Genomic DNA, 27,352 nt, shown 5'->3' with positions numbered 1-27,352 from the left:
AGTGGGCACACAGTGGGTCACTCAAGAGGCCGCACACAACAGCGCAGTGGGTCCGCGGGGGTGCACAGTGGTCACACAGAGGCAGAACGCAGTGGGGGCAGAGTGGTCACACATAGCGGGCGCACACAATGGCGCACAGCGGGTCCGCGGGGACGCCTGGGTTAGCGTCTCCTGCCCGCGCCAGCGGGCCACCGCGGGTCTTGGGGGGCCGCCCCCGGCTTCGCGCCGTGACATCAGCTTGGTGGTGCAGTGTGCAAAGCCCTCTGGTTGGCGTGGCCGGGACACGCCTCCCGGAGCGGAACAAAACGGCGCGCAGGCCGGGCGCACCCAGCCGCCGCCTGGAGAGCGCTGCCCGCCCGCCTGGTGACCCAGACGCCAGCTGAGCCCTCCGCCCGGTGACCCAGCCGCCAGGTGAGCGAGTGCGCCCGGGGGTCGCGCGGTCCCCGCCCGCGCGCTGCACGCACCGAGCGCCCCCAGGCTGGGCGACCGCGAGGAAAGTTGGAAGGGAAAGTGGCGCGGCCGGGGGGCCGGTGGCGGCCGGGGAGCTGGAGCGGTGGCCGCGGGTACCCGGGGCGGCGCTGCTCTTTCCAGGAGGCGCTGGGCCCCTCGCCGCCCGGGGCTTCCGGACGCAGAAGCCCCCGCGTGCCCCGACCCGGCGCCCCGCTCCCTGCGCCGCTGGCAGGTCTGGCCGCAAAACAATCGGCGATTCTGCGCGCCACTGACGCTCATTGTACGGCGGGGGGATGAGGGCATCCGTGCCACCCCGCCCTCACCCTCCTGCTCCGGGAACACGTGCCCGCGGGGGGCGGGGACATCTGGCTTCTCGCGGGCCTGAGGCATCAGTGCTGGAGCGCAGGTGTGGCGGGAGAGCGAGGTGGAAGCTGCGACGTTTCACTTCCCCCTGCACCAAGTTTCCGGGCTAGGAGGGGACGATTAGGAAGCCTGAAAGACCCCACAGCGAGGATTTTGTAGCCTCCGCCCTTGAAGGCTGGAGAGCAAGAAAAAGGCCGGTATGGAGCACATTCAAAGCAAGTGGCCATATGTCCCCCAAAAGGCCACTCTGCGGCCGGTGTTGTTACTGACTCTCACAGGCCTGAGCGGGGTCTGCAGCTCCTGGTCCCTGTGCTGCTGGAAACTCCTCAGGCCCCGGTCCAACCGGGAGCAATCGGTCAGGCCCTTCCCCCGAGGCCTGGGCTGCAGCCATGCAGCCCTGCTCCTGAGGGTGAGTGGATGTGTGGGCCCCCCGCCCCCCCCGCCCCCCCCGCCCCCCCCACCGAGAGGGCTCTGCACTGGGGTCCCGTCACAGTGGCACTGAGGAAGTCCGCCCGGCTCTGATGGAAAGGGCATTTCCAGGAGGCAGCCTGGGATCTTGGTGAGCAGTTGTCAGGAAGGCGGACTGAGTCCTGACAGTTGGATTTGCTGCTTAAGCCACGGGTGAACTGGGACGGCTGACTGGACTGCTCAGTGCCCTTTGGGGACGGCACTCACTCTGGGAATGTGCTGCACAGACCTGGAATACGGTGGGGCTCCGTTACCGTTGACCCCCTGGTCCTCTCCCCTCCTCCCCCGCCCCCTAGAAGCAAGGAGGCTGCGGTGCCGGGCGCCTCTCTCTCTCTGTCGGCTTAGCGCAGAGTGGGCATCTCTCCCACGTGGGATTTGGGGACCTGGGTGCTGAGCTTCACCTGCTCTCGAGCGACGGCACCCTCCTGATTCTCCAGCTGGGCTGCCACTCGGGAGCCCAGGGCCACCTCTTGCAGAGAGACTGTCCCCAGCCCTCAGCTGCCCCTCCTAGCTGGATCGAGCCTTACATGGCTCGCAGGCTCCCGGGGACCTGGCTCAGGGAGGATGTCTGGGGCGAGGGACAGTCGGACAGGGAAGGAAGTTTGTCTGCAGAGGGCGTGGTGTGGGGGGTGGGGGCACTGCCCTGGGTAGGGGGTCTGGGGAGATGCAGGAGAGAAACTGCAGAGCAGGCCCACCCGCCCAGCACGGGCTGCTGACAAACGTGAGGACAGGAGGGCTGCAGCCTTGCCCCTGGGCTGCCCTCACACCATCCTTCCTGGCCCGGGTGTTTTCTGTTCTCATTGCCAACGTCGGCCTCTGGGGCCAACGTCCTCAGTGGGCCAGAATTGCACCGGGAGTGCCTGTTGACTCTTGGGTGGGGCTCAGTAAATGTTTGCTGAATGAAAGGGCAGGAAGGGGCTTTTCGCTGAGCTGGCCTCCTGGACACTCATAAACCTTGCAGGTGGTTACTGGCCAGTTTTCCCCCATGAGTAGCATTGTGGGCCAGGTGAGGGCAAAAGGCAGCGTTTTATTCACTGTGGGTCTCCTGGTGGGGACAGCAAATGGGGAGGGCTTTTTTGATGGGCTGCTAAAGTTTGTTGTTTTTATTTTTAAAGACTGGCGCCTGAGCTAACGTCTGTTGCCAATCTTCTTTTTTGTTTTTCCTCTTCTTCTTCTCCCCAAAGCCCCCCAGTACACAGTTGTGTATTCTAGTTGTGAGTGCCTCTGGTTCTGCCACGGCTGCTGAAGTGTTAACTTCAGGTAAGCCTGACTTATGGTGAAAAGTTGGCTTCCTTAATTACTGAAGAGTCAGGCATTAAACATTTTGAGATCCGAGAGGCGCTAGTGAGAATAAAAGGATCTTTTCTTCCAAGTTAACCATTTGCCATTGCTTGGGCGTCCTGGCAAGTCTTGGAGTTGGCCTTTCCTTGAGAGCATAGTAAACAGATATCTACGCTTGCCGGTGCTGGGGACTGGCCTAAATCCTTCACGTGTATTATCGTGGACCATCTATGAGGTACGTGTGGATGCCCCCCATTTTACAGATGAAGAAACTGAGGCTCAGAGCTCGTAGTAACTCGCTCAGTATTGAGCTGCCATCCAAACCAGGTGAACTCCTTCCAGCCCTCACGCCTGGTCACCGTGTTACTATTTTTCTCCACTCCCTTACATTTCCTGTTTCTAGATCGGCTCACTAAGGAAGAGCCTGCCATTCAGGAAGCTTCACAGGCTACTTGCCAGCCGCTTATAATCCGTCTGAGGACCATATGGCTCTGCCAGTATGAACGTGGACGGAGTCAGGGTTAGAACTCAGACCTCCAGGTGTGCTCTCTGCCGCATGGCCAGGGAGGAGGGGGCCCCCCCCTGGAAGTTGGCCTCCAGACCCAGGGGATCTGCCTTCCCCAGGTCTGATGGTGTTTGAGTTTTGGGGCCAGGTTTGCAGGAAAGAAATGAAGCCTGGAAAAGAGCTTGCTTGAGGAAAAGACACACACACACATGCACGCACGCACAGTAGATGCGCGGGTGGAGGGGGAGGGGAGGGGGCCCTGGCTGCTGACAGGCGGCTTCCCCGCGGTTTCCAGTTGTCAGGAATTTCTCTTGGGATGACGTGACCATCCGACTGCGCAGCTGCCCAGGAATTTGTCTGACGTCAGCACCGAGTAATTCCCATGTATGGTAAAGTGCGTAAATACGAGGCGTCTAGCATTTCCAGACTCAGCTTCCCGAGGGCCAGAAGGCAGCGTCTGACTCCGGCCGTGACGGGGGAGGAAGAAAGAGAAGGTTGGCGTTAGCTCAGGCTCGGCCCCATCAGGCAGCTGGCCCTGTCTCCCCCGTGCCGGCATCCTTTATGGGGGGGTGGCCGGGGGTGGGGTCCCTGAGATGTGAGCTGCAAAACGACCTGTTTTTATAAGGTCTGAGCGCTCGTTTATTTTAAAAATTCATCAGAGGAAAGTCATTCAGAACTTTCCACATGGGACAACCCCTTGTCACTGCTGTGAGCTGACATCATTCCAGATGAAAGCGAAGAAACCTGATCTCTTGATGAGTCTGAGAGACCCTGTAACAGTGGACTCCGTGTAATAGTTCTGGAAGACTTCCCAGAAGTCCTAGACCCCCATTTCTACCTTGGTTGACGTTCACATCTCTGAGCTCTGGCGGGAGAGCCGTGCCCTGCAGGGCGTTAGGGACAGCAGGGAAGGAAGACAAGGCCCCCAGGTCAGCTCACAATCCCCGGGGGCCACAGACGGGCATTTGAAAAGAGCAGCTCACACCACAGAGAGAGAGAGCTGGAACGACAGTCAGGGCCTGGGGTACCGAGAGCCCAGAGTGATGGCAGCTGTGGGGCTGGTTAGCATCTTAGAGAAGCGAGTCGTGTGCGGGGTTCCGAAGAAGTCGTCGGGGGACACGTGAGGCCGAGTGCGAGTTGGCATCTCCATATTGGTCATCGGTCCGCCTGCCAGTGACCGTTCCTCTCATGTTTCCTGGGCCTTCAAGTGTCACCTCCAAGCCATGGGCTCTGAATCCTGGCCAGCAGGGCCCCTCCCTCCCTCTCTCTCCTTGGCTGCTCTCCTGCCGTGGGGGTGTGGGGAAGAGGCTGAGCTGCAGGCTTGGAAAGGATGACAGCTCCCCCGTGTCCCTGGCCAGATGCCGCGGAGCTCAGGTGATGGGAGCTGCGTGTTTCCAACCAGCAAACACCTGACAGGTCTCCATCGGGCCAAGCGGGCGGGTCGAGGCCCCCGCCCAGAAGTCACTCTCTGGCCCGAGGGCACAGGAGGTTTTGGAAAGGAAGAGCTGGGGTTTTCCCACTGGAGAAACAAAGGCAGGGAATGGTTTGTCACATCAATGGTTGATGAGAGGAGGTGCTCCTTGAGGCGCTGGTGGCCAGCCGTTAAGCACTGTACATCGCTAAGGTGGGTCCTTAGACTTGAAACACCACACCGATCCCATTACGCCATCCCAGCCTACATGAGCTCTGTGAGCATGACAGTCTGTGCTCTGGCTCAGCTCCTTTCTCCGCCGCTCTGTGAGCCGCCATCTTGAATCTCTCCTCTTGAGACTGAGGATCTGGCTACAGCTCTTAATGGGACGACCAGAGAGGAAGGTGTGGGCGGCAGACTCGAGCCGGTGGCTTACCAGAAGAGGCCAATCCTTGGCTTCTAGTGTCCACCCAGCCCTGAGGATCCTGACCTCTCAGGTCAATAGCTGACCAGATTTTTCCAGCCATGCAGCAGAAAGTTCCAGCCCTTTTCTCTGCTGAGATGATCAACACAGCGAAGTTGGACAAACCAGAACAGGCGGCCGTTCCCAATGGGAATGTGTCTCTGAAGGGGACCCACGCAAATACCCAGCACGTGGACGATGAGATTACGGAGGGCAGCAGTGCTTCTGATCACCTGGAGCAGCTGCCAGAGAGCTCGGGATCCAGACCAGTCTCTGCTTGCCTCCCAGGTAGCCGGCAGGAGCCCAGCCCCAAAGAAGGAAAAGTCACTTGTCCCAGACACGCTCGCTGGGCTGACGGATAAGTCAGGAATTCCTGGTCCTTATTTGGCGTGTTGCTTCTCAAGCCTGGCTCCCTCCAGATGTGGACTAGCTGGGAAGGAAAGTGGACGTCTGGCCCCACATCTGGTTGAAGCTGGCCTGGGCCGGCCCCGCTGGAGGTCATCAGAGGAACGAGGACGTACAGGAGGCTGGCGCTGTGCCCTCACTCCCATACGTTCTCATCTCGTCCTCAGACGATGACTTCAGGGATTCAGTGGATGGTCCAGTTTCGAGACAGGCAGATCGAAGCCCAGAGAGGACAGTAACTCACCTGGGATGTTCCAGCGAGGGAGGGATGAATCCAGACCCCATTCCTTCTCTGCTGGACTGCACGGCCTGGGTGCGGGCCTGGGGTGCTTCCCTCCTCCTCGTCTGTCCCCACAGGCCCTCTGTCCCCCAGAACTGAGAAGGCAGGGAGCCAGGTGTCTCCCCGGACACTCCAGAAACTCGGGGAACCAGGTTTCCTTTTAAGGCAATTCAGCCTCCTGGCAGACAGGCAGACAGACTATGGGATTTGGCTGTTGCTTGAAGAAGCCGCTGCAGGCAGGGGAGGAGGAGTGAAGAGCGCTCCCTGCCCCGTGGGGGAAGGAGGTGGCCTGGCTCCCCCCAGCTGAGACTGAGGGTGCTCTGGGCAGAGTGGAGGGGAGCCCATCCACAGGGGCTGCCTGGACACGGTCATTGCTTTTCACCCCAAGGTGCTCGAGCCCTTGTCCCTTCACTGGGCCCTGAAGGGCGACCCCCAACCCAATGGCCCAGCTCAGACAAAGGCCCAGCCGAGAGGCATCCCGGACTGGTTCTCCTCACTGGCACGCCCTTGGGTTTCACCCATCCTCCGCCCGTGTTCCTGCTTCCCTGGGGCCCTGCTGGATGTGGGCCCCTGACACGGAGCCAGGGAGGACAAGGGAGGCCTCTGTGGGGCTGCGGGTCTCCCCCAGCCGGAGAAGGGCCTTTGTGTCCGGGAACAAAACACTACTTGGAGCTGGCTCCCAACCATGGGGTGCAGGCCGTTCCTCCCTGAGGGGTATTCCTAGGGGCGTGGAGCATGTCCCCTGCTGGTTCGGGGATGGGGAAGGGAGGAGAGGGCCGAGCCTCGGGGTCCGGGATGTCCAGCAGGTGCAGGCACGCTTAAATGTGGTGGGGGTGGCGGGATGGCGGTCAGGGTGGCTGAGGCTTCAAGGGCTGGACCTGCACTGGAGTCCCCATCTGTCTCTTGCAGCCCAGCCACTGCTGGAAAGTTGCCTAACCTCTCTGAGCCTTGTTTCCTTGTCTTCAAAGTGGGCATTTTCCCCCACCTTACTGTGGGGACGAAATGGGATGGCTGTCTGGCACATAGTAGGCATGCAGCCAACAGCGGTCCGTCAGGGGGGGTGCCTTGGCTGCAGGAGTTCTGGGGGTCACCTTTGGTCACCTCCTCAGAGGCAGAAGAGAACCATATGAACGAGCACATTTTCCGGATCTTCCCCAGCAGAGCTCCCCTCTCATCCCACGGCTGGTCCTTGAAGCAGCCCCCGCAGAGGAGTGGGATCGCCATGGGGGCCCAAGGGACCAGGCTCTGCCCCCAGAGCTGGGGCTGGGAGCACCTCCGTGAGGCCCTCTGTAGAGGGGTGGCTGCCTGAAGACAATCGGGGTCTGTAACAAGGAGGGGAAACGGTTGATGGCTAGGCAGACGGCCACATACTGTCGCTATTTTTCTCGAACCGTCCTCCACGTAGATGGTTTTGCAGCCCTGAGCTCCTGCTCAACAAGGCGGCCAGCCCCTGGAGTCTTCAGGGCTGAAGGAACGGAGGGCGGTGGTGGGGGCTGGCCCTGACCCTACGGACCTGGCAGCTCAGGCCCGTGGGTTATTCTCTGAGGAAGGCAGAGTCATGTGCGGCTAGAGAAATCCTACCTGCGGGTGTGTCAATGTGTGCGTGAGCCTGGGGATGCAGCGGCCCACGGCCCCGGGCCCAGCTCCAGCCCTCCCCCGGCACAGCCTCCCAGCCCTGTGCACAGGCGCTGCCCGAGCCCTTGCTGCGTGCCGGGTCCTGCCCTGGGCTCTGAGGCGGAACAGAGCACTTAATTCACCAGCCCTGATTACGTGAGGTGCAGACGCAGGAGAGGAGCTGGGAACGTTGGCGGAGGCGGGGCTGGAGCGTCTCCAGGTTAGGGTCTGCCTGTTCTCAGGCAGCAGAGGTTGCTGATGGTTTTGGAGCAGAACCCTCGACAAAGATCTGGCAGCGCTGGGGGGTGGATCAGGGAGGAGATTCCAGAAGCAGTGTGGCCGGAACTGTTGCCTCCCTGGGGATGCCTTCGCTTGTAGAGTAACTGGCTTCAACAGTAAAGCGAATTTGTTGGTTTGTTTGACCGGAAAATTCAGAGAGAGATGAGCCGGAGGTTTGGCTGAATGGTGGCTCAGTGATGTCATCACAGACTCTCAGCTCTGTCTTCCCTGCTGTCAGCTTTGTCCTGGAACTGCCTGGCCCCCTCGGGACAACGCCCCCAGAGTCTGCTGCTCGCCTCGCTTCGCTCAGGGGGCAATGGGCTTGCCTCCAGGAAGTTCTTTCGGAAGATCGGGGTTTTTCTTCCCCAGACTCCCTAGAACTCCATTCTTCTATCTCACTGGCCTGGCGTGGGCAGCCGGCCCACCCCTGCGCCCATAACCGGGGCTAATCAGCTTAGGTCCACGCACGTGCCATGGCTGAAATCGGGGTCGTTACCAAGAAAAAGGCGAATGCAGCCTCGTGTCCTCTTTGAGAGGCTGGTGTGGGCTCGGCGGGGGAAGGCAAGAGGGGGTTAGGCTGGGTTAGGGTGCTGGAAAGAGGGTGGACGAGGAGAGCACGGCCCACGATTTGGGGATGAGTAAGTAAAGGGGAGCGGAGCCGGGGCAGCTAAGGAGGGGGCTCGTGTCATTCTAGGGTTTGGCAGAGAATGATTGTGGTACCACGAGCAAAAATGGAAAAGTCAGGAAAAAACAGGTTCCAGAAAGAAGGTCATGCGTTCAGGTCACTCGTGTTGAGACTGAGGTCCTTCTGGACCATCCAGGTGGAGATGCTCACCTGAAACCGGACACTGGGCTCAGAGGGGGGGTCAGGGCCAGCTGTATGTGGAAGTCCTCGGCGTGGGGTGACAGTAGATGCACCAGGACCAGAGAGATTGGGAAAGAGAGGGACCAGGGTGGGACCAGAGGGAAGCCCAGGTCTTCGGATACTGGAGGACGGAGCAGAGGGGGTGCAAACGTATCTTGCTGATCGACAGACCCAGGTCTCCGTGCTGTTCCAGGCGACATCCCCAGCACCACTCCGGCCACCTTAAGCCCCATGTGCGTATCAGCCTGCACACGTTCACCGAGCGCTTCCACGGGGTCTGGGGCTCCGCAGAGACGCACGGCTGTGGACAGCATGCCCCGGTGTGGCTTTCAGCGTGGGGGCCCTTTGTTCCTTCCTCAGCTGTTGACTGAACGGTGCTGCGTGGGCCGTGGGGACTCTATCGTGAATGCCACCAAGTGCCACCAGGCAGTCAGAGCGTGCGTCCCCGATGTCCTAAGCCAGCAGCTCTGTCCTCAAGGCCCTGAGCCTGGAGCGTCTTCTTGAGCTGAAGCCCGTGTCCACCGTTAGATGGGAAGCTCTCCAGCAGTGGAGACGGGGCTCCCTCTGTCCGACACTGACCCCCGAGCTGTGGGCAGAAGCCCTGATGCCAGCGGGGTGGGCTCTGGATCCATGCGCCCGTTTTCAACATTTCCATGACACGTGTCCCCGTGAGCTTTCTCCTGAGGCCCCTTTGCCTCCTGTGGCAACAAACCCCTCGGTACCTGCCCTTCATTTCCTAGCCCGCTGCATCCTCCTTTACTTGCCCTGTCCCGGGCCACCTGGCCCCATCGTGTACCCACGTCCCCTGTACCTGGCACAGGACCGCTTCCCTCTGTGCATGGAGTCACATGCCTGCTGAGCGACCGATTGGAGTGGAAGGAGAGAACCAGGTCCATCAGCTGAGGGCTTTCCCTGTTCTCCAAGTCCCCATGGCATTCACCTCCTGTGCCGCTCTCTGGGGAATCAGGGCCAGCTCTGCAGCATCGGCTCTCCAGCGGTGTTGGGCTTCTGCATTAAGAATCATTATGGACTGCTCATTGTAGGCTAGGCCCTGTGCTGCGTATGACACGCTGTGTTTCATTTAATCCCCAGAAATAATCTATGAAGTAGCTTTTTTTTTTTTTTTTGGTGAGGAAGATTGGCCCTGAGCTAACATCTGTGCCAATCCTCCTCTATTTTGTATGAACGATGTGTACGTCAGCGTCTGGGATCCGAACCCACAAACCCTGGGCCGCTGAAGTGGAGCGCACAAACTTAACCACTGTGGCCCCAGGCCGGCCCCTGAAGTAGCTTTTTCATGCAGAAATCAAAGTTTAAAAAGACGCACTGCCTTGCCAGGGTACACGCAGCAAGCGAGTGGCAGGGTCAGGATGGGACCAAACCTGTCTGCATCAGGACCGCAGCTTGGAACCAGTGCCCAGAGCATCTCAAAGCTGGTGTCAGGCCGCCTGCTATGGATGCTTATTAAAAGTCCAGATTCCTGTACCTCATCCTCGGAGGTCATGACTCATCGGGTCTGGGGTGGCGCCGGTAAATCTGATTTTGGTAGAGCCCCCGCCTGAGTCTAATGGACTCGAAAGCCTGGGAACTCAGCTCCGTGTGCCTTTGCAGCCCCCAGCAGCCCCCCACAACCGTGTTCCTTCCCCCCCTCTCAGAGGTAACAAACCTAAGGTGATAGTTTGTGATAACCACCCCCTTGTTTTTCTTTATAACTGTTCCTCCTGTGTGTTCAGGCCTCGGCCGTATGAATTTCGTCCGTTTGTGAACCTGACACAGATGATCTGTGTCTTACGGATTCTAGTATCTCTGCTTCTTTTGCTCCAGATTAATCTGTGTGGGATTCGTCCGTGTTGATGCCTACCGTGGTGGGTGTTTCATTTTTATTGCGACGACAGCCTCCTTCCTGGAGCCGGTATCTGAAGCATATTTACATCCTTTCGAACACCCAGTGCAGGCCTGAACCACAGCAGTTGCTCAGGGACTGCCTGTCGGTTCCACGAGGAGCAGTTTAGGAGGATGCGGGGCCCGCGGGCTGCCTGTGGTGTCTCCGTCACCGGCAATCAGTGTTTCCCACCTCCCTGCAAAATTAACTCCCGTTTCTGTGTCCAGTTTCAGGATGCCGAACTGGGGAGGAGGCAAGAAATGTGGGGTGTGCCAGAAGACGGTTTACTTTGCCGAGGAGGTCCAGTGCGAAGGCAGCAGCTTCCACAAGTCCTGCTTCCTGTGCAGTGAGTACGCCGGCCCGCGGCAGCCCTGGGGACCTGGGTCTGCCCCCGCAGGCTGGCCTGTCAACAACCCCCCCACCAACCTCGGGGGAACTGGTCCCACGGGATGTAAACAACTTGACATTTGGCTGGAGTGCAGCAGCTGGGGAGGGAAAGACTTCTGGGCCTCTTTGTTCTGCTCAGAAGCTGCTTTCTAAGGGGATGAACTGGCCAGAGCTGGTGAGGGTGGCGGGCGCTCGGGGCTGAGAGCCAGGCTCTAAAGACTTGGTTAGGAAAACTTTCCACTCCACTTCTCTCCCTGCCACAATCGTTTAAGAGGAAGACACTTTGAGCCCAAAGTTTCACCAGCCTTTGGACCCGAATCGTCCCCGTAAAAAGGCAGCAGAGGCTGCAACCTTATAGGGAAGCTGAGTCTGGAGGAGGAGCCGGGCTGTCCCTTCCTCCCCGACTCCTTGGCCGGCCATTCCCCCTCTCACTTCCCCTTCCTGCTCCAGCAGCCTGGATAAGAGGAAAAAGAAGGACAAGCTCTTTGACATCCACTCCCTATAACCCGGAGCAAGACTTGTCCAGTCTCAAGCCTGGATGAGCCGGAAACCAGGCAACAGACACCAGGCAGCCGAGAGTCGGGGGACCCTGGACCCTGACTCCAGGATGCTGAGCTGGCGGGTGCCTGGGCCAGTGATGTTTTCAGAGCGCCCAGGCAGTGGCGAGTTGGGGAGCCTGCCCTGGATTCCTAGATGACTCAGTTCATCGTGATCAGAGCAGAGGGTGTGGGTTAGGAGAAGAAGCCTCCGCGGTAAGAGGCGTTTTCCTTGAGGCCGGCAGAGTGGGAGGCAGGGCAAAGTCCACTTAAGCTGTAGGTTTCAGAGCCCGGCGGGCAGGGTCTGAGTCTGAATTCAGTGCTGGTTGTCTGTGTGGTGACCGGCAAGTCACTCAGTTTCTCTCTGCTCAAGTTTTCTCACGATTCCGGGGGAGATGATAACACTCACCTCCGCAGGGGTGTCGTGAGAATTAAAATGAAAGGTGCTTGGAAAACAAACAAAGTGCTTAAAGCGATGGTGGGTGTTCAGTGAATGAAAGACACTGCCTCAGACACACGCGCGCACACACACATGCAGACGGCGCCGAGGCATCCACAGGCAAGCTGGGGAGACTCAAAGGAGACGCCCCCGGGGGCTGAAGTCCCAGCCCATCTGGGAGGTCCAGGGAATGGGGTCCCCTCCGTCCTGCATCACAGGAAGCGAAGTTGAGAGATCTGTGGTGGCTTTGTTCCCCGTGACCTGTGATCCAAGCAGGATCCAGGTGGGCCAGAGGCCACCTGCTCACTGGGTGCTCACCTGATCCTAAGCGCCCCTGGGGGCCCAGCCGGAAGCCACCTGGCACCGTGCTGCAGGGCCCCACTCCCTGCCCGGCCGGCCAGGTGACAGCCGAGGGCTGCGTCCCATGAGTGCGGAGTGTAACGAGCCCTGGCCGAGCCTCGTTGGCCTGCCGCCCGAGGAGGAAGCCGCCAACAGCAGCGTCTCGTTGTCCGCAGTTCCCTGCGCTTCAGAATTCCAAGCTGTTTGTTTTCTCCGAGGGAACGAGAGGGCTTGGCCCTGGCTGGGAAGAGGGTCCGGGCAGCTCTTCACCCTCGAAGGTTGCGTAATCGCCGTGAAAGGTGGCCGGCTGGGGCCCAGAGGCCGCCTGCCCACAGTCCTGCTTGTGGAGGAGTGGCGGCCGGTCAGGCGGCGGAGGGAAGTCAGGAATGCAGGGGGCGGCTTTGGAAGCAGAGGGCAGCCCGGGCCAGGGTGTGGGGGGTTGCGGATTAGAAGCAGCTGTGGAAGGTCAGGCTGGGGAGCAGGGCTGGCCTGAGTCCCCAGAAGAAGTTCCTCTGACCATTCGGGTCCTTGGCTCCGGGTTCCACTCAGCGTGGCACCTGCATTCCCTCTCCTGAGGGTCCAGGACCCAGGAGGAAAGGAGACAGGACGATGGAATAGATGGAGTCAGGGGAGTGGCCTTTGACCCGGGACAGGGGTGGATGGGCCTGCAGTACAGTGCGGGGCCTCAGTAGGGGCAGCCAGTTCCCATTAGCAGGCGGGAGAGCTCAGCGCTGCGGTCGGGGGGCTTACCCCGAGGCTACGAGCCCGGCTCTGAGCTGCAGCCACCTCCCTCCTGGGACAGGTCGGGCTGAGCAGCTGGCCCTGTGGGAAAGCGGAGCTGGTCAGGCCCGACCCCCTGGAATGGGGCTGCTCCCCAGAACCCGAGAGCAGAGCACGGGGGAAGCTCCCAGAAGCCCAGCCCACCCTCTGACACCAGCGGCCCCTCCCTGCAGGCTGCGTTTACTGTCAGTTTGACCCTCCCGGTCCCACACGCTCTGCCTCACCAAAAGGGACCAAGGGCTGGCGGAAAACAACCACATCTGGAAGTCAGGAGCTGGGGCTGCCTTTCCGGGTATTTCCAAATGGCGACACAGGCCTCGCCGAACCAGACGCCATCTGGAAGGAGCTTTTCCCAACAGATGCAATGACTGACCCATAACTGGGACTTTTTTTCTGGGCTTAACATGGTCTAGGAGGCGTTTATTTAGGGCTTCCTTCACAACGCCCGTCACTGAGTCTCGGTGGAGCCCGCAAGGGGCTGAGTGCCCCGCCTGGATGGAGGTGGAGGGGCAGAGGCAGGGTAGGGCGGAAGGTGGCCCAGAGGGGGCCGGGCGGACACCAACGGGGAGCTGCTGATGTTGCACCTGGTGGTCAGGGCCCAGGTGGCAGCAGGGAGGCCCTCTGGAGTGTGCTGGCACAGGGACCTGGCGTCCCCTCTGGCCGAGCTCCTGGGTCTCCTGCCGGAGGTCAGTCACGGGACCTCTGCTCCCCCACTGCTCTCGAGTCCACTTTCCGCCCTCCCTCTGCTCCGCGAATTCTCAGTTCAACTTGGGTCTTACGGGAAGCAATTCCTGGCCAGCTCCTGGCTTCCCACCCTCGAAGGGAATGTCCGAGCCCTTGGCCTCTTGCCCCCTCTCCCTCCTTCCCGGGAGCCAAGCCCCAGGGGAGGCCGAGGGAAGGCCCATGTTTGGGCTGCCCAGAGTGCTGGAATGAGGTGGGGACCTCCGGCCAGGACAGGAGGGTCCTTATTTAGTCCGAAATCTCCAACCTGGGGCTCCGGGTGAGAGAGGAGCTGGCCCTTAAAAGGCAAGAGAATGGCCAGCTCGAGGAGCTGAGCCGAGAGCCTCCTCGGAGGGCGGGAGAGGCGGCCCTTCTCCAGCTGTTTCCCTGGGGTTCCATCTGCAGAAGGACATGGGGGAGGATGTGGTCCACTTGGGCCACCGGGTCCCAGGATTTAAGGAGTATCCTGGAACCAAGAGAGCATCATAGGACCAGACCGAAGGAAATAGGGCAAGGTGGAGTCTCTGGAGAGAGGCAGGTGGGGTTTGGAATCCTGCAATCTTTGGAGCCCTGGGCCTGCCCACCCCTCCCCGTCTTCCTATGGGGCTGACCATGGCGTCCACCTGAGAGTAGCCAGCATTTAGGATGACTCTGCTGTGTGCAGGGCATGTGCTCAGTACTTCTCACAGAGCATCTCGGTTCTCACAGCCACCTTTTTGGGGAGACATCACCATCTGCGTTTACGCATGAGGACACGGAGGCTAGAAAGGAGAAATTCCTTGCGCAGGTCACACAGCGGGAGAGGGAGAGAGCTGGGGTCTGACTCTGGGCAGTCTGACTGTTCATGACCCCAGGCTCTGGGACTTTCTTTCTTTTCTTGCTGAGGAAGATTGGCCTTGAGCTAACATCTGTGCCCATCTTCCTCTACTTGGGACACCTGCCACAGCATGGCTTGACATATGCAGTGCGTAGGTCTACACCCAGGATCTGAACCGGTGAACCTGAGTGCACGAACTTAACCGCTGCGCCACCGGGCCAGCCCCAAGGGCTTTCTTACTGTGGAGAGCCTGCACAGCTCCCCCCGAGATAGACAGCAGCACAGATGAGGCCACAGGCCTCCCAGCTCATCCCATTCCAGTCTCTCCTACCCTAGGAGTCAGGAAATTCTTCCCAGCGTCTGACCTCACTTCCTCCAGTGGCAAAGTGATTTCTGAGATTAGAAACTGCCAGTCCTGTTGCTGTGGTTCGTTCGCATGACTGTATCTCCCTTCAAAGCCCACCATGCTGGACACTTCGTCAATGTTAGGCTTTTCTTTTCTTCTGGGGGCATCACTTCACCTGCTTCCCCGCCCCACAGCACCCTCAGATGGTCCCTTCTCCATCCGGTCGCTGGAGGCAGGAACACCCTGCCCTTCCCCTTCCTTCCTTCTTTTCTCCTTTTCTGCCGGGACACGTGGTCTCTTTGTCAAGGGCGGAGAGTCAAGGCTTGGGATCAGCCTAGGCTGTTGCCTCTGATGAACCTGGGGTACCCTGCAGCCTCGGGAGACACGAGGGTGTGGAGGACCGAGGCTGGCTCCCAGTGGCTCCAGGAGGGGTGTTCTGGCCAGTCTTCCTAGAGCTGGGCCACGCAGGTCCCCTCCCTCGCTCCTCCCAGCTCTCTGGCCGTCCTGACCCCCCTTCCCGGGCTGCTCCTGAAAGATCAGGAGGTCGTGCGTGCAGAGTGCCCGGAGGGACCTTGCAGCGAGCCGGCCGCGGGCCCGGCTCTGACTCCCCGTACTGACTTCCCTCCGCAGTGGTCTGCAAGAAGAATCTGGACAGCACCACCGTGGCGGTGCACGGTGAGGAAATCTACTGCAAGTCCTGCTACGGCAAGAAGTACGGGCCCAAGGGCTACGGCTACGGACAGGGCGCCGGCACGCTGAGCACCGACAAGGGCGAGTCGCTGGGCATCAAGCAGGAGGAGTGAGTGCACAGTGCCCCCCCAACCCAGTCCCTGAGCGCTCTCCTCCCGCCCCCCCAACCCCGGCGGGCTCATTTCCACCACTTCGGGTTGAGCAGAGGAAGGCTCAGAGAGCCCTGATTTCAAGGGTGGCCTTGGAGCACACACTCGGCGTCAGGCCAGTTGGAGGAGCCGGGCTCCAGCGGGGACAAACAGGCTCCCCTGTGTCCGGAGCGTGCAGCTGGATTTTTACAGGAGTCGGAGCTGGGAGGAGCCCCGAGAATGGCTTGTCCAGCCTCCTCTCTTCATCGATGAGAAACCCAGCTCAGCCTCGGTGACTGGCTGGGGCTCCCGCAGCCCGAGTGTCTGCGCTGGACCAGGGCTCAGTGGCAGCGCCACCATACCAGCCCGCTCTCTGCATCTCTCCCTCTGCTGGGGGAAGTCACTCCCCTCGGAGAGGCTACAGGGGTCACCAGGTCCCCAGCACCCACTGACTTCTGACCTGCTGTAACCGGTGCTGCTGGCGGTCAGCCCGGCCAGCTCCTGGGCCCTGGGCGGGGGGCGTTGACGGAAATGAGGGATGAGTTACCACATTGCAGCCGAGGCCGCTGCCCCAGTGGGAATGACTTGTCAGCAGATTTCTCCTGGAAGGAATCTGGTAACAGACGGGCTGCAGGAATGGGGGCCTGGGGTGGGGGTGGGGGGCGCGGTCCTTAGCCAAGGAGGGGTGATGAGGTCCAGCATTTAACTAGGTGCTGAGGGAAGTGTGATGTTTCAAATACCCTGGAAAATAGCCTGGGCTGAGGGGCTGGCTTGGTGGTGTTACAGTTAAGTTCGCACGCTCTGCTTTGGTGACCCAGGGTTTGCAGGTTCGGATCCCGGGTGTGGACCTAGCACCACTCCTCAGGCCACGCTGAGGCGGCATCCTACGTAAAATAGGGGAATACTGACACAGATGTTAGCTCAGCAACAATCTTCCTCAAGCAAAAAGAGGAAGATTGGCAACAGATGTTAGTTCAGGGCCAATCTTACTCACCAAAAAAAAAGAAAGAAAATAGATTGGGCTGAGTCCTGGCTTGTCCATCTGTGCAATGGATGATGACTCTGGAGCCCCTAGCCCCGCACTGGCCACACAGTGCGCACCCACCCATGTTTCTCAGTGTGAGTCACCCCACTGCATGTCCTTCCCCATGCAGGGCCCCCGGCCACAGGCCCACCACCAACCCCAACGCCTCCAAGTTTGCCCAGAAGATCGGGGGCTCCGAGCGCTGCCCCCGATGCACCCAGGCCGTCTATGCTGCCGAGAAGGTGATCGGTGCTGGGAAGGTAAGGTGGCCGCGGGGCGTGGTGCAGGGAGGGGAGGGAGACAGGCTGCAGACGCCTTCCTCAAGTGGGGCTTCCAGCAGGTGGTAGGTCTGACCCTTGCTCCTCCCTTCATTTCAAAAGCCCAGGGTGAAGGAGCACCCCCTTGTCCCTGTGCCCCTGGTTTCCAGGGAGCCCGGATCACTCAGGAGCGTGACGGCCCCCCATCCGTGGGACGGATGATTAAACGCCTTGGGCTGTTCACAGGGAGTTGCAAAGATCAGTCCGCGTTTAGGATTGGGGACTACAGACCTCTAAGGAGGCACGGATGGGTTTCGGAGGCTCCACAAGCCCCCTAACATTCTAACATTCTGTGTGGCTTTGTGGGAACGTGTCTCTTTCTGGGAAGAGGTTCCAGAGCTTGCACCAGATTTTCAAAAGGGTTTGTTGATCCCCAGAATGTTAATAAGCACCCGAGAGTCTACACACATTCTGTGTCATGGGATGTGGACTCCCAGAAACCCGTGCATGGACCCCCAGGGCGGAGACCTCAAGCTCAGGGCCTGCAGAGCCTCCCGGGAGGTTTCTGTAACTATTTCTAACTGCCCCACATGTGGCCCCTGAAGGACCGGAAGAGTCGGGTGGCGAGCCCCTGGCCCACGGTGAGTCTCACAGCCCTTAGGGAGGCTGCAGGGGAGGAGGCCCAGGGATGCACTGTCTCCGACCGGCAGCCAGAGAGTCTCAGAAGAGGCATCTTCAAGATCTATGGCCAGAGAGGGCTTCTGGGTCTTCACAGGCGGCCCAGGGTGGAGGGCACTTGGCCAAACTCACCCAGCAAGCCGATGGCACAGCGGGGCCTAGAACCCGCTGGCAGCTTTCCTGGACTTGGATCTTGGCTTTTAAGGCCAAGTGTGGACCTTGAGGGGCGGCCCCGGGGGAGTGGCTGGGGAACTAACTCATGGCCACGTCTGGAGCAGAGCAGGCTCTCCGTTCAACCCTCAGAGTCAGGGTGGAGATCCGTGCTGTGACCCCATTTTACAGAGGATGAAGCTGAGACTCAGAGCATTGCACAGTCTGCCCAGATCTCCAGCCAGTACGTGGCTGGCGAGGAGTCGGCCTGGGGCCCCCTTACTCGCACGCCGTCGCTCTTCCTACTGTTCACTCTATTTTGGGCTATTAAACCCCTTTGAACCCACCCCCACGGCTGACCCACGGTCCTCGCGGGACGATTTAGTCCTGGGACCCTAGACCACCTGGTTTGCAGTGTAGTTTTGCTGTTTACTAGGTGTTTGACCTTGGGCAAATCATTTAACTTTCCGAAGCCTCAGTTGTGTGTCTGTAAAGTGGAGCAAATGACAGTCTCAGAGGCCGAGTTAAGGATAAGATGCGAGAGCGCACAGAGCCCAGCGTGCTCCCTGCGCATCCGCTGCTGATGTTACTGCTGTTGGTATTGTTTACTTTGTGGGGTTGTCGTGAGGTCAGAACGAAGATCCTTGCCATTGAGGAAATGATATGAAAACAGGAGATATTATTAATGATTGTTAAGTTGGTGTTTTTTCTGCTGTGAGAAGCGAAAATTATAAGAAGTCGCTAAGAATCAGTATTTGTTACCTAGCCAGGCTCTAAGTTAGAGTTAAGGCCGTGCTACCAAGGAGTCGGGGTGAGACGTTTGCCTTCAAGCAGAAAAGGTTGGGAGAAGTTCCCACCTCTCTTTGACCTTGGCCGAGAAAGAAACGGAGGGGCCGGAGGACCTTTAGGTGCCATGTGAAGGAGCAGGGGATGGGTGCTGTCTCGAGGGAGGGCTGGGCAATAGGGCGTGGGGGGTCTGCTGGTGATTCAGCCCTTCTCCAGCCTGGAGAGCTTGGGGTGGCGACCCCTGCTCTGCAGAGCGGGAGGCAAAGGCTGGGTGACCGCTCTCAGCTCTGTGGACCCTGCTGCCCCTCCAGCACGGGAGGAGGAGCCACGTGCCTCCGTCTGGCCGCCAGGAAATCTCAGGGATCCGGTTTCCTTTCATTCTCCAGCCCAGCACCGGGGTGGCTGCGCTGAGGGAGTCTCTTTGCCCTTAAAAGGCCTTGTTCTGTCGGCCCCCCTGCCTCCCTGCAGAGCTGTCTGCAGGGCAGCCTGGGCCTGCTGGGCTGGTGCTGGTGGGAGCTGGCTGTGGGGAGGGCTTGCTGCCTGTGCCGGTCCCCATCACCGCGCAGCCCCGGCCGGCTCCTTCCACCACGGGCTGTTAGCCTCCAGGCTCCTCTTAGAACCACAAAGGGCCTTCTGTGGCCCCCCGAGAATCCACGCTGCTGGGGCCTCTTCCTGCCAAGTTCAATGCACTTCATGGATTGGTCCTCCTTCCAAGTGATACTGACCCCCTTGACTCAGGGCCTCCACTCTGCCCGCCCCGTGCCGGGCACGTGACACTGCTCAAATCACTGAGTCCTCACAACCACCTCGTGAGGGAGATATTGCCTCCCCACCCCCAAGAGGTGATGGCCTCTGAGCAAACAAGGCAGCCAGTCCGTGGGCCAGGCCGGTGGCATAGTGGTTAAGCTCATGCGCTCTCCATCAGCAGCCCGGGGTTCGCAGGCTCAGATCCTGGGCACAGACCTAGCACCGCTCATCAAGCCATGCTATGGTGGCATCCCACGTAAAATAGAGGAAGATGGGCACAGGTGTTAGCTCAGCGACAATCTTCCTCAAGGAAAAAAAAGAGGAGGATTGGCAACAGATGTTAGCTCAGGGCCGATCTTCCTCACACACACACACACACACACACACACACAAAGACAGCCAGTCCTGGAACTTCAGAGGCAAGGCTGCTGCAGAAGAGCCCCAATAACAAATGTCTGCCGCGTGGCCAGGCACCATGCGGGGGTATACCTAGTTGTCAGGTCCATCTGCAGGGTAGACGCCGAGGTCTCCCAGGTGAAGAAGTGGCAGAGGCTGTGTAGCTTGTAAGCACTGTGCCAGGACCAGTCTGAAGCCCACGCCACTGACTCCCAGGGAGGATGGGTCTGGAGAAGACTTGTCTGGGCGTGCCTGTGGGGCAGCCTTGGCGGTGACCACCAACCCCCCAACCCCCGGCCCCGGCCCCAGCCTGCCCTTTGTGGTGCAGCTGGTGCCGCTCACCATCCAGCCGTTGCGACACACGGTGTGAGGCGGTGTGTGGTCCCTGGCCTACTCCCTCCACTGTGCCGCCCCACGCAGGACCAGCTGAGCAGACTTCAGAAGTGTCTCGAGCCCTTCCACGTGGTCACGTCAAGGGGGGCCGGGGCTGGGGGGCAGGGATGCCCAGGTCCCTGGTGGCAGCATTAACCATCTCCTTCCTTGCCCAGTCCTGGCATAAGTCCTGCTTCCGCTGTGCCAAGTGCGGCAAAGGCCTCGAGTCGACCACCCTGGCCGACAAGGATGGCGAGATTTACTGCAAAGGTGGGTGGCTTCCCTTCGAATGGGAGGGTCGGGGTGTCTGGGGTGGGGAAGGGGCTGGTGGTTATGCCCTTGCTAAATGGAAACCGATTTCTGGCCTTGGGGTAGAGTCCGGAGCATCTGGTGTGACCCTGAAGCCACTTGGCCGCAGGGGTCATAGGGCCACCGGGGTCATAGGGCAAATTGGGGTCGGATGGGTCAGGACCAGGCTCCTAACTCCTAGTCTGGTGCTCTTCCAGTGGATAATGCTGCTCGTGTCGTTTTGGTGGCAGGGGAAATGGGTACACTGTGGAGCCAGGGAGCTCCTCACTGTTGGGTTGGGGGTGCTGTGTAGGTGAGGGGTGCTGGGTGACCAGGCTGCCCCAGAGGCCTGGCCAGGCGCAGGGGCTGGTGCATCCGCAGTGGGAGGGCGGGAGGTGTGGCCTCATGTCCTCATCATCTCTTCTCCCCCCAGGATGCTATGCTAAGAACTTCGGACCCAAAGGCTTTGGCTTTGGGCAGGGGGCTGGGGCGCTGGTCCACTCGGAGTGAGGCTGCGCCCCGCCACACCAGCTCGATCCTGTGCTTCTCATCGCCGCTCCCTTCCCGGCAGCCTCGGCCACCTCCAGGATTCCCCCTCCCTCTCAGCCCTGCCACGCATCACCAATGACGAACTTGGGCGCTGGGCTCCCTTTGGGGTGGGGGTCTGCCTGAGGTCCCAGCCCTTGAAGGAGCTCCCCCTGCCTGGGAGCTGAGGCCACCGCCAGCGGGAGACCTCAGAGTTGTTAGTCTAGGTAGGACCGCGCCCCTGTGCCCACAGCCCACCCCACAGACCTCTGTTCTTGCCTCCTCGGCTGAGTGTCCACCGTCAACTGGCCACACCCCTGAGCCCACATCTCGGAGCCCGCAGGAGGGGCAGCTGCAGGCCCGGAGGTGGGGGGGAGCAGGAAGCAGGACCCAGGTGGGCGGAAAAGGCTGTGGGTCACTGGACCCCAGAGATTCTCCTCCTTGGGTGGGAGGGTGGGCTTCTTGGTGTCCCTCAGAACAGGCCTGGGGAGCCCCAGTTCCGGGGGTCGCTAGGGGGCACGCAGACAGGGTTGCAGACGGAAGGAGCCACCTGCTTCTCTAGGCGCCTTGCCTTTGAGGCTGTGGGGAACGATGTCCTCCCCCTCGGGGTAGGAGGGGAACTCCCAAGTCCGAGAACCCCAAAGTCAGGATGTGGTCTGACCCCCCCGGGCCCTAGTTCCCTGTTCGATGGAGGCCCTCATGACCACCTCCAGCCCACACTCCCATTTATCAGTGGCCGAATCAGAGGGCGGATGGCCTGCCCCTAACCCTGGGTCCCCAGGCTGCCGAGGCAGCCCCTCCCCTGCCCAGCACAGCCCAGGCCAGTCTCAGTTCTTACCACCCACGCCCGCTGGACCCTCAGATGTGGAGGGAGGCGCACGCAGCCTCATCTTCACACTGACACCCCTTCCCTCTGCACCCCATCTTCAGGACCTTCCCGCCCACTGGGGCCTCCACCCACCCTTCTCCAGGGGACCCTTCTCTGGCCACATCACCCCCATCCCTTCCATGCCCCCAGGCCGGAAGCAGTGGGAGGAAGTGGGAGGGGCCGGGCCTCGCTGCTCCCAGGACTGAAAGGAGGTCACTATGCAGAACTGACTGTCGGGCTGGAAGGGCTGCAGGCACGCAGGCACGGGCTGTATTCAAGCTGACTTCTCATCTGGGCAATAAAGCTATTAGAACAGAGCTCTGGTGTCCGATCTTGGTCTGTGCTGGCAGGAAGCTTGACAGCAGTCACATGAGTGGGAGGTCTGGTGCAAATAAAAGGGTTTGCTCTGGGGCCGGCCCGGTGGCACAGTGGTTAAGTGCGCACGTTCCGCTTCTCCGCAGCCTGGGGTTTGCCGGTTCGGATCCCGGCGGGGACATGGCACCGCTTGGCAAGCCGTGATGTGGCAGGCATCCTAGATATAAAGTAGAGGAAAATGGGCATGGATGTTAGCTCAGGGCCAGTCTTCCTCAGCAAAAAGAGGAGGATTGGCAGCAGATGTTAGCTCAGGGCTAATCTTCCTCAAAAAAAAAAAAAAAAAAAAAGAGTTTGTTCCCGCTTTTCTAAGGGCTGCTTACTGTCCGGGATCGCTTCTAACTGCCCCATGCTGCCTGGACTGACCTGCCCAGCCAAATCCAGCTGCCTCGCCCCCTCTGGGGGTGGGACCGAACGGGCTTTGGAATTGAGGGGCTCAGCAAAGCCCCAAAAGAGTGCTCAGAACTTCACCCAGCTTGGAAAGCCCCAGAGTGAGGGAGACGCAGCCAGAGGAACTTCCGTGTCAAATCCAGAAGGCTCCCAGGAGGAATGGAGTGGAGGGGCCTCGCTCAGCCCACTGCGCCATCAGGGCGCCGTCCCAGCCAGTCCGGGCTGCTGTAACAGAATGCCATAGACTGGGGGACTTCTAAGCAGAAATTTACTTCTCCGGTTCTGGAAGCTGGGAAGTCCAAGATCCAGGTGCTGACAGATGGGCTTCCTGGTTCACAGCTGGCCATCTTCTCACTGTGTCCTCATATGGCAGAAGGGACAAGGGAACCCCCTGGAGTCTCTATAAGGGCACTAATCTCACTCACGAGGGCTCCAGCCTCATGGCCCAGCAGCCTCTCAAAGGCCCTGCCTACTGACACCATCACAGTGGGGATTAAGTTTCAACACGTGAATTGTAGGGGACACAAATATCCAGTCTATAGCATTTTGCCCCTGGCCGCCCAAATTCATGTCCTTTTCCCACGCAAAATACATTCATTCCATCCCAATAGCCCCCAAAGGTCTTAACTCGTTTCCTCATCAACTTTAAAGTCTGAGCCCAAAGTCCCACCTCAATGGCGTCTACGTCACACGTGGGTGAGACTCAAAGAAGAATTCGTCCTGAGCCCAATTCCTCTCCAGCTGTGAACCTGTGAGAAACGCATGTGGTGAGTTTCCAAAATACAACGGTGGGACGCGCATAGGACGTTCATTCCCATTCTGAGAGAGAGAAATAGGGAAGAGGGAAGGAGTGACAGGCCCCAAGGAAGTCCCAAGCCTGATGGGACTAATTCCATTAGACTGTAAGGCTGGAGAATCATCCTCTGTCTTCTGGACCTGCTGGGGCGGCGATGTCGCCCCCTGAGGCCCAGCGGGGTGCTGCCTGTGCCCCGGCTCTCTGCCAGGGCCCCACCCCTGTAGCAGCTCTGGCTGCGCCATCCTTACAAACCTAGGTGGGGGGAGCCATGACCCCCACCCCCAGCCCTTGGACTCTGGGCGGGTGATGGGAGTGGCAGCTCTAAATCTCTGAATCACCTTCCAGGTCATTCTTCCATTGTCTCAAGGAACAGCCCTTGGCTTCCGTCCAGATGGCTGACCCACACTGATCTCCTTTTTCAAAGGTCGCTTGGCCACACCCTTAATGGTCTCACTTTTTTGCAACGTGGACAGGCTGAGCATTTTCCAAATCTTTCAGGTCTGCTTCCTTTTTGCTTAACAATTCCATCTTCAGGTCATTTCTTCCTGCCTGCCTTTCACGGTGCACAGTTGGGAGGAGCTGAGCTGTGCCTCCAACACTCTGCTCAGAGACCTCCTCAGCCAAACATGCACGTCTGTTGTGCACAAATCTCACCGTGCACAAAACACGACAGAGCCCAGTTCTTTGCTGCCTTATAACAAGCAGCACCTTTTGTCCAGCTTCCAATAATGTGCTCCTCCTTTCTGCCATCAGAGTGGCCTTTGTTGTCTGTATTTCTGCCAACCTTCTGCTCAGGATTCCTCAGGTCTTCTCTGGGACCACCGACGCTTTCTCTCCAGCTCTCCTCTCTTAATCTTTCTCACCAGAATCCCCTTTAAATGTCCGTTCACAGCAGTGGGGTTTTTTCAAGCAGACATTTTAAAACTCTCTGAGGGGCTGGCCCCGTGGCCGAGCAGTTAAGTTCGTGTGCTCCGCTGCAGGCGGCCCAGTGTTTCGTTGGTTCGAATCCTGGGCGTGGACATGGCGCTGCTCATCAAACCACGCTGAGGCGGCGTCCCATGTGCCACAGCTAGAGGGACCCACAACGAAGAATATACAACTATGTACCAGGGGGCTTTGGGGAGAAAAAGGAAAAAATAAAATCTTAAAAAAAAACCAAAACTCTCCGAGCCTCTCCTCATTACCCAGTTCCAAAGCCACTTCCACATTTTTAGGTGTGTGTCCCGGCGGCAACCCCACTTCTCAGTACCAATTTCTGTCTTAGTCAGTTCCGGCTCCTATAACAAAATACCGTCAGTTGGGCGGCTTATAAACAACAGAAATTTATTTCTCATAGTTCTAGAGCCTGGGGGTCCAAGATCAAGGTGCTGGCTGACTCAGTGTCTGGCGAGAGCTCACTCCTGGTTCACAGACGGCCGTCTTCTCGCTGTCCTCACACGGCGGAAGGGCCCAGGGAGCTCTCTGGGGTCTCCTTCATGAGGGCACTAATCCCACTCACGAGGGATCTGCCCTCATGATGTAATTACTCACCAAAGACCCCCACCTCCTAATGCCATCAACATATGAATTTGGGGGGACACAAACACTTAGTCATGTGGCAGGCCCCCACAGCCAAGTCCATGGAAGGCTGAACTCTTTGTAAATGAGCTCATCTGAGGGGTACCGTGTCCCTCATCTTAGGGACGTCAGTCTGATGTTTTCGGGCTGGGCTTCTCTGTCCACACGGTGAATTTACAAAACAGTAAGCAGATGCTTTGACAACAATAAGTGTCTCTTGCATATTGTCCAGATGACCAGTTCCAACAGTGGCCTTGGCAGATCCCAGCTCCTTGACTCCGGGAATAGGACCTAAATATGTGAAAGACCAATGGACGGTGCAGAACAATGAATAGGGAAGTGCAAGGTGACAGGTCGAAGAGCTGTAGCAGTTCAGAGAAGAATGTCACTGACCGCCTGGGGGCGGGGGTGGGGGTGGGGGGCCTCTGGCTGTGAGTTCCCCAGGTCGGGCCAGGTCTCCTCTTGATAACTTCTCTAGGTCCAGCCCAGGATGTGGCCAACCGGAAGTTCTCCAGGAAGGGTTTGCACGCGGAGGAAGATGGATGGATGGATGTCTGGATGGCTCCACTAACAGTTGGGTCATCCTCCTGCTCTGGGAGGGGCCCAGGATGAGAGAGCCTTTGGGGCCCAAAACTGGGGACAGGCTGCCCTCTGCTGGCTGCTCGGGCGGGCCTCTGGCAGCCATCACAGAGCCATCCGCCCGGACCCTCGGACACTAGCTGTCAAGCTCCGGGACCACCCGTTCTCCAGAGCAGCCCCACGGTGGGGAGGGGGCTGGGCGCACCTCCTGCGAGTGAAACCGGGTAACGGCAGAGGGCGGTCAGCCAGAGGCGGCTGGGCGGAAGCACCCTCTGGGCGGTGCAGGGCGGGGAGGGGCGGGCGGGCTCCGAGAGAAGGGAGGGGCACCCAGGGGCGGTGGTTTTCTCCGGGGAAGGAGGGGCCCCGCGTATGCTGGCGTGCGCTGCTTCAGGAGACGGCAGGTGGCGCTGTGGGGTCGGGGCAAAGGCAGGCGCCCCTTTCCGCGCATCGCGCTCTCTCCTCGGGTACCCCGCGACCCCCTCCGGTACCCCGCACCCCCCTGTGTACCCCGCGCCCCCTTCCAGTACCTCGTATCCGCCTGCGATACCCTGTGCCCTCTTCCCATACGCTGCACCCTCCTCGGGTACCCCGCGCCCTCCTTCGGGACCCCACGCCCCCCTGCGGTACCCGGCGCCCTCCTCTCATACCCCACAGCCTCCTTCTGTACCCCTCACCCCCCTTCTGTATCCTGCGCCTTCCTCCTCACCCCATGGGCCCTGAGGACCCTTAATTCCTGCTCCCCGGGTAATAGCTTCTCCTCGGAGGATTTGAGGCTATAGGGGCCTGCCGTGCAGCAAACTGTGAGTTTGACCCCAAGGAAGCAGGGAGCAAGGGTCTTTGTTTCAGGCAAGTATTTCTTTTCCCTTTTCTCTGATCTCTGAGCCAGGCATCCAGGGCGCCTCAGGAGACCCCACGGGCCGGGAGCCAGGCCCCACTGTGGGAGCCGCAGGTGCTGGTCTACTGGGGTGTGATGCCAAGGGCTACCCTGGTGATGGGAGGCAGGCCCAGCCCCCAGTTCTGGAAGCTTCCCTCCTCTGAGGGCCCTTGCAACCTGTTTGGCTCTTCTGAGGATGGAGAGAGACCAGAAGGAACCAGACTGGATGGCGAGGATGGGGATGAGAGAATATGGAGGGTAGAGCCGCCATCAGGTGTCGGGGATCCCTGAACAGGACACTTGGGAGGGGCAGAAACCCAGTGAGACCAGGTGAGGGAGGTGGTGGTGAATGGGGCAAGGTGAGGAACCCTCAGACCAACTCCTGGGCAATTCCCACCCCCCACTCCCACTGTTGCCTCCTCCCCTCGCTGTGTCTTCACCCCCCTCCCCCTCCCTACCCCCATTATGAGAATAACTGGGGAGGCTTTTAAAATGGGTTTTCAGCCCCACCCTGAAACATTCTGATTCAGTCGGCCTGGGTGGGGCCTGGGAATCTGTATTTGAAAAGCCTGTTGGGTGATTCTGATGCTCAAGCTGAGCCAGGCTTGAGGACCTCAGGACCAGTCCAGCCCCCCAGCCAGTGCCACCTCCACCCTCCAGCCCACCGCCCTCCCGACGGGGCAACGGCCGCAGCGGCGTGAGCTCAGTGCCCCATTCGGCCGCTGCTGCCTCTGAGCGGTTCTCAAGAGTGGAGAGCACTTCCTGGAACTTCCTGGTTCTGTCCCCTGGAGTCACCCCAACCAGGGGCAACGCCTCCCCTGCGTGACAGCGCTTCAGAGGCTTGAAGACAGCCGCCCGGCCGCCCACATCGGCTCCTTCCCAGGACAGATGTGCACTGGCCCCTCCGTGCTTCCTGACTGAGCACAGGGGAGCCCTGGGAGGCCACCGCATCAGTCGAGAAAGAAAAACACAGCCTGTGTTGGGGGCTGCCCGGGGGCCACAGAAGCAGACGGGGGACTTGCGGTGGGTCAGTGGCACAAAGCAGAAGCAGCTGCCTCTGAGAAAGCCCCTCGCCCTGCCTGGGACTCCCCGCACCCCAGCCTCCCTCATGCACCCTGCGCACCTGCTGTGCACCACGGGGCCTATCGAAGACCTTAAGCATAGTAAGGAATTTAACCCTCACACCAAGCCCATGAGCAGGTGCTGTCATTGTAGCCATGTACAAATGGCCAAGCTGAAGGCAAG

The 27,352-nt window shown here is 59.6% G+C and overlaps 1 protein-coding gene across 3 annotated transcripts; it reads left to right on the top strand.

Moving 5' to 3' along the window:
- On the top strand, positions 1 to 21,856 carry CSRP1 (cysteine and glycine rich protein 1). 3 transcript variants are annotated; one of them, XM_008508465.2, is made up of 6 exons: positions 1 to 411; positions 10,494 to 10,612; positions 15,261 to 15,429; positions 16,603 to 16,732; positions 20,035 to 20,128; positions 20,580 to 21,856. In XM_008508465.2, exons 2-6 carry the CDS (start codon positions 10,501 to 10,503, stop codon positions 20,654 to 20,656), a joined length of 582 nt encoding a protein of 193 aa, XP_008506687.2. In that variant the 5' UTR covers positions 1 to 411; positions 10,494 to 10,500; the 3' UTR covers positions 20,657 to 21,856. The 3 variants fall into 3 exon arrangements, with proteins under 3 accessions (XP_008506687.2, XP_070458457.1, XP_070458458.1); XM_070602356.1 differs by lacking the exon at positions 1 to 411 and adding an exon at positions 3,489 to 3,561; XM_070602357.1 differs by lacking the exon at positions 1 to 411 and adding an exon at positions 5,357 to 5,659.
- The last annotated feature ends 5,496 nt before the right edge of the window (positions 21,857 to 27,352 follow it).

The sequence above is a fragment of the Equus przewalskii genome, chromosome 31 (assembly GCF_037783145.1).
Source record: "Equus przewalskii isolate Varuska chromosome 31, EquPr2, whole genome shotgun sequence".
In the NCBI taxonomy this organism is placed as follows: domain Eukaryota; kingdom Metazoa; phylum Chordata; class Mammalia; order Perissodactyla; family Equidae; genus Equus; species Equus przewalskii.
Note: the sequence above shows the minus strand (reverse complement) of the source record. Positions and strands in the feature narration are given on the sequence as shown.

Bases quoted from the DNA above. Each gene is read 5' to 3' on its own strand.
- CSRP1 (XM_008508465.2), top strand. From the start codon at position 10,501: ATGCCGAACTGGGGAGGAGGCAAGAAATGTGGGGTGTGCCAGAAGACG. The intron at 15,430-16,602 runs GTGAGTGCACAG...TTCCCCATGCAG, and splicing joins CTGGGCATCAAGCAGGAGGA to GGCCCCCGGCCACAGGCCCA. The intron at 16,733-20,034 runs GTAAGGTGGCCG...TTCCTTGCCCAG, and splicing joins AGGTGATCGGTGCTGGGAAG to TCCTGGCATAAGTCCTGCTT.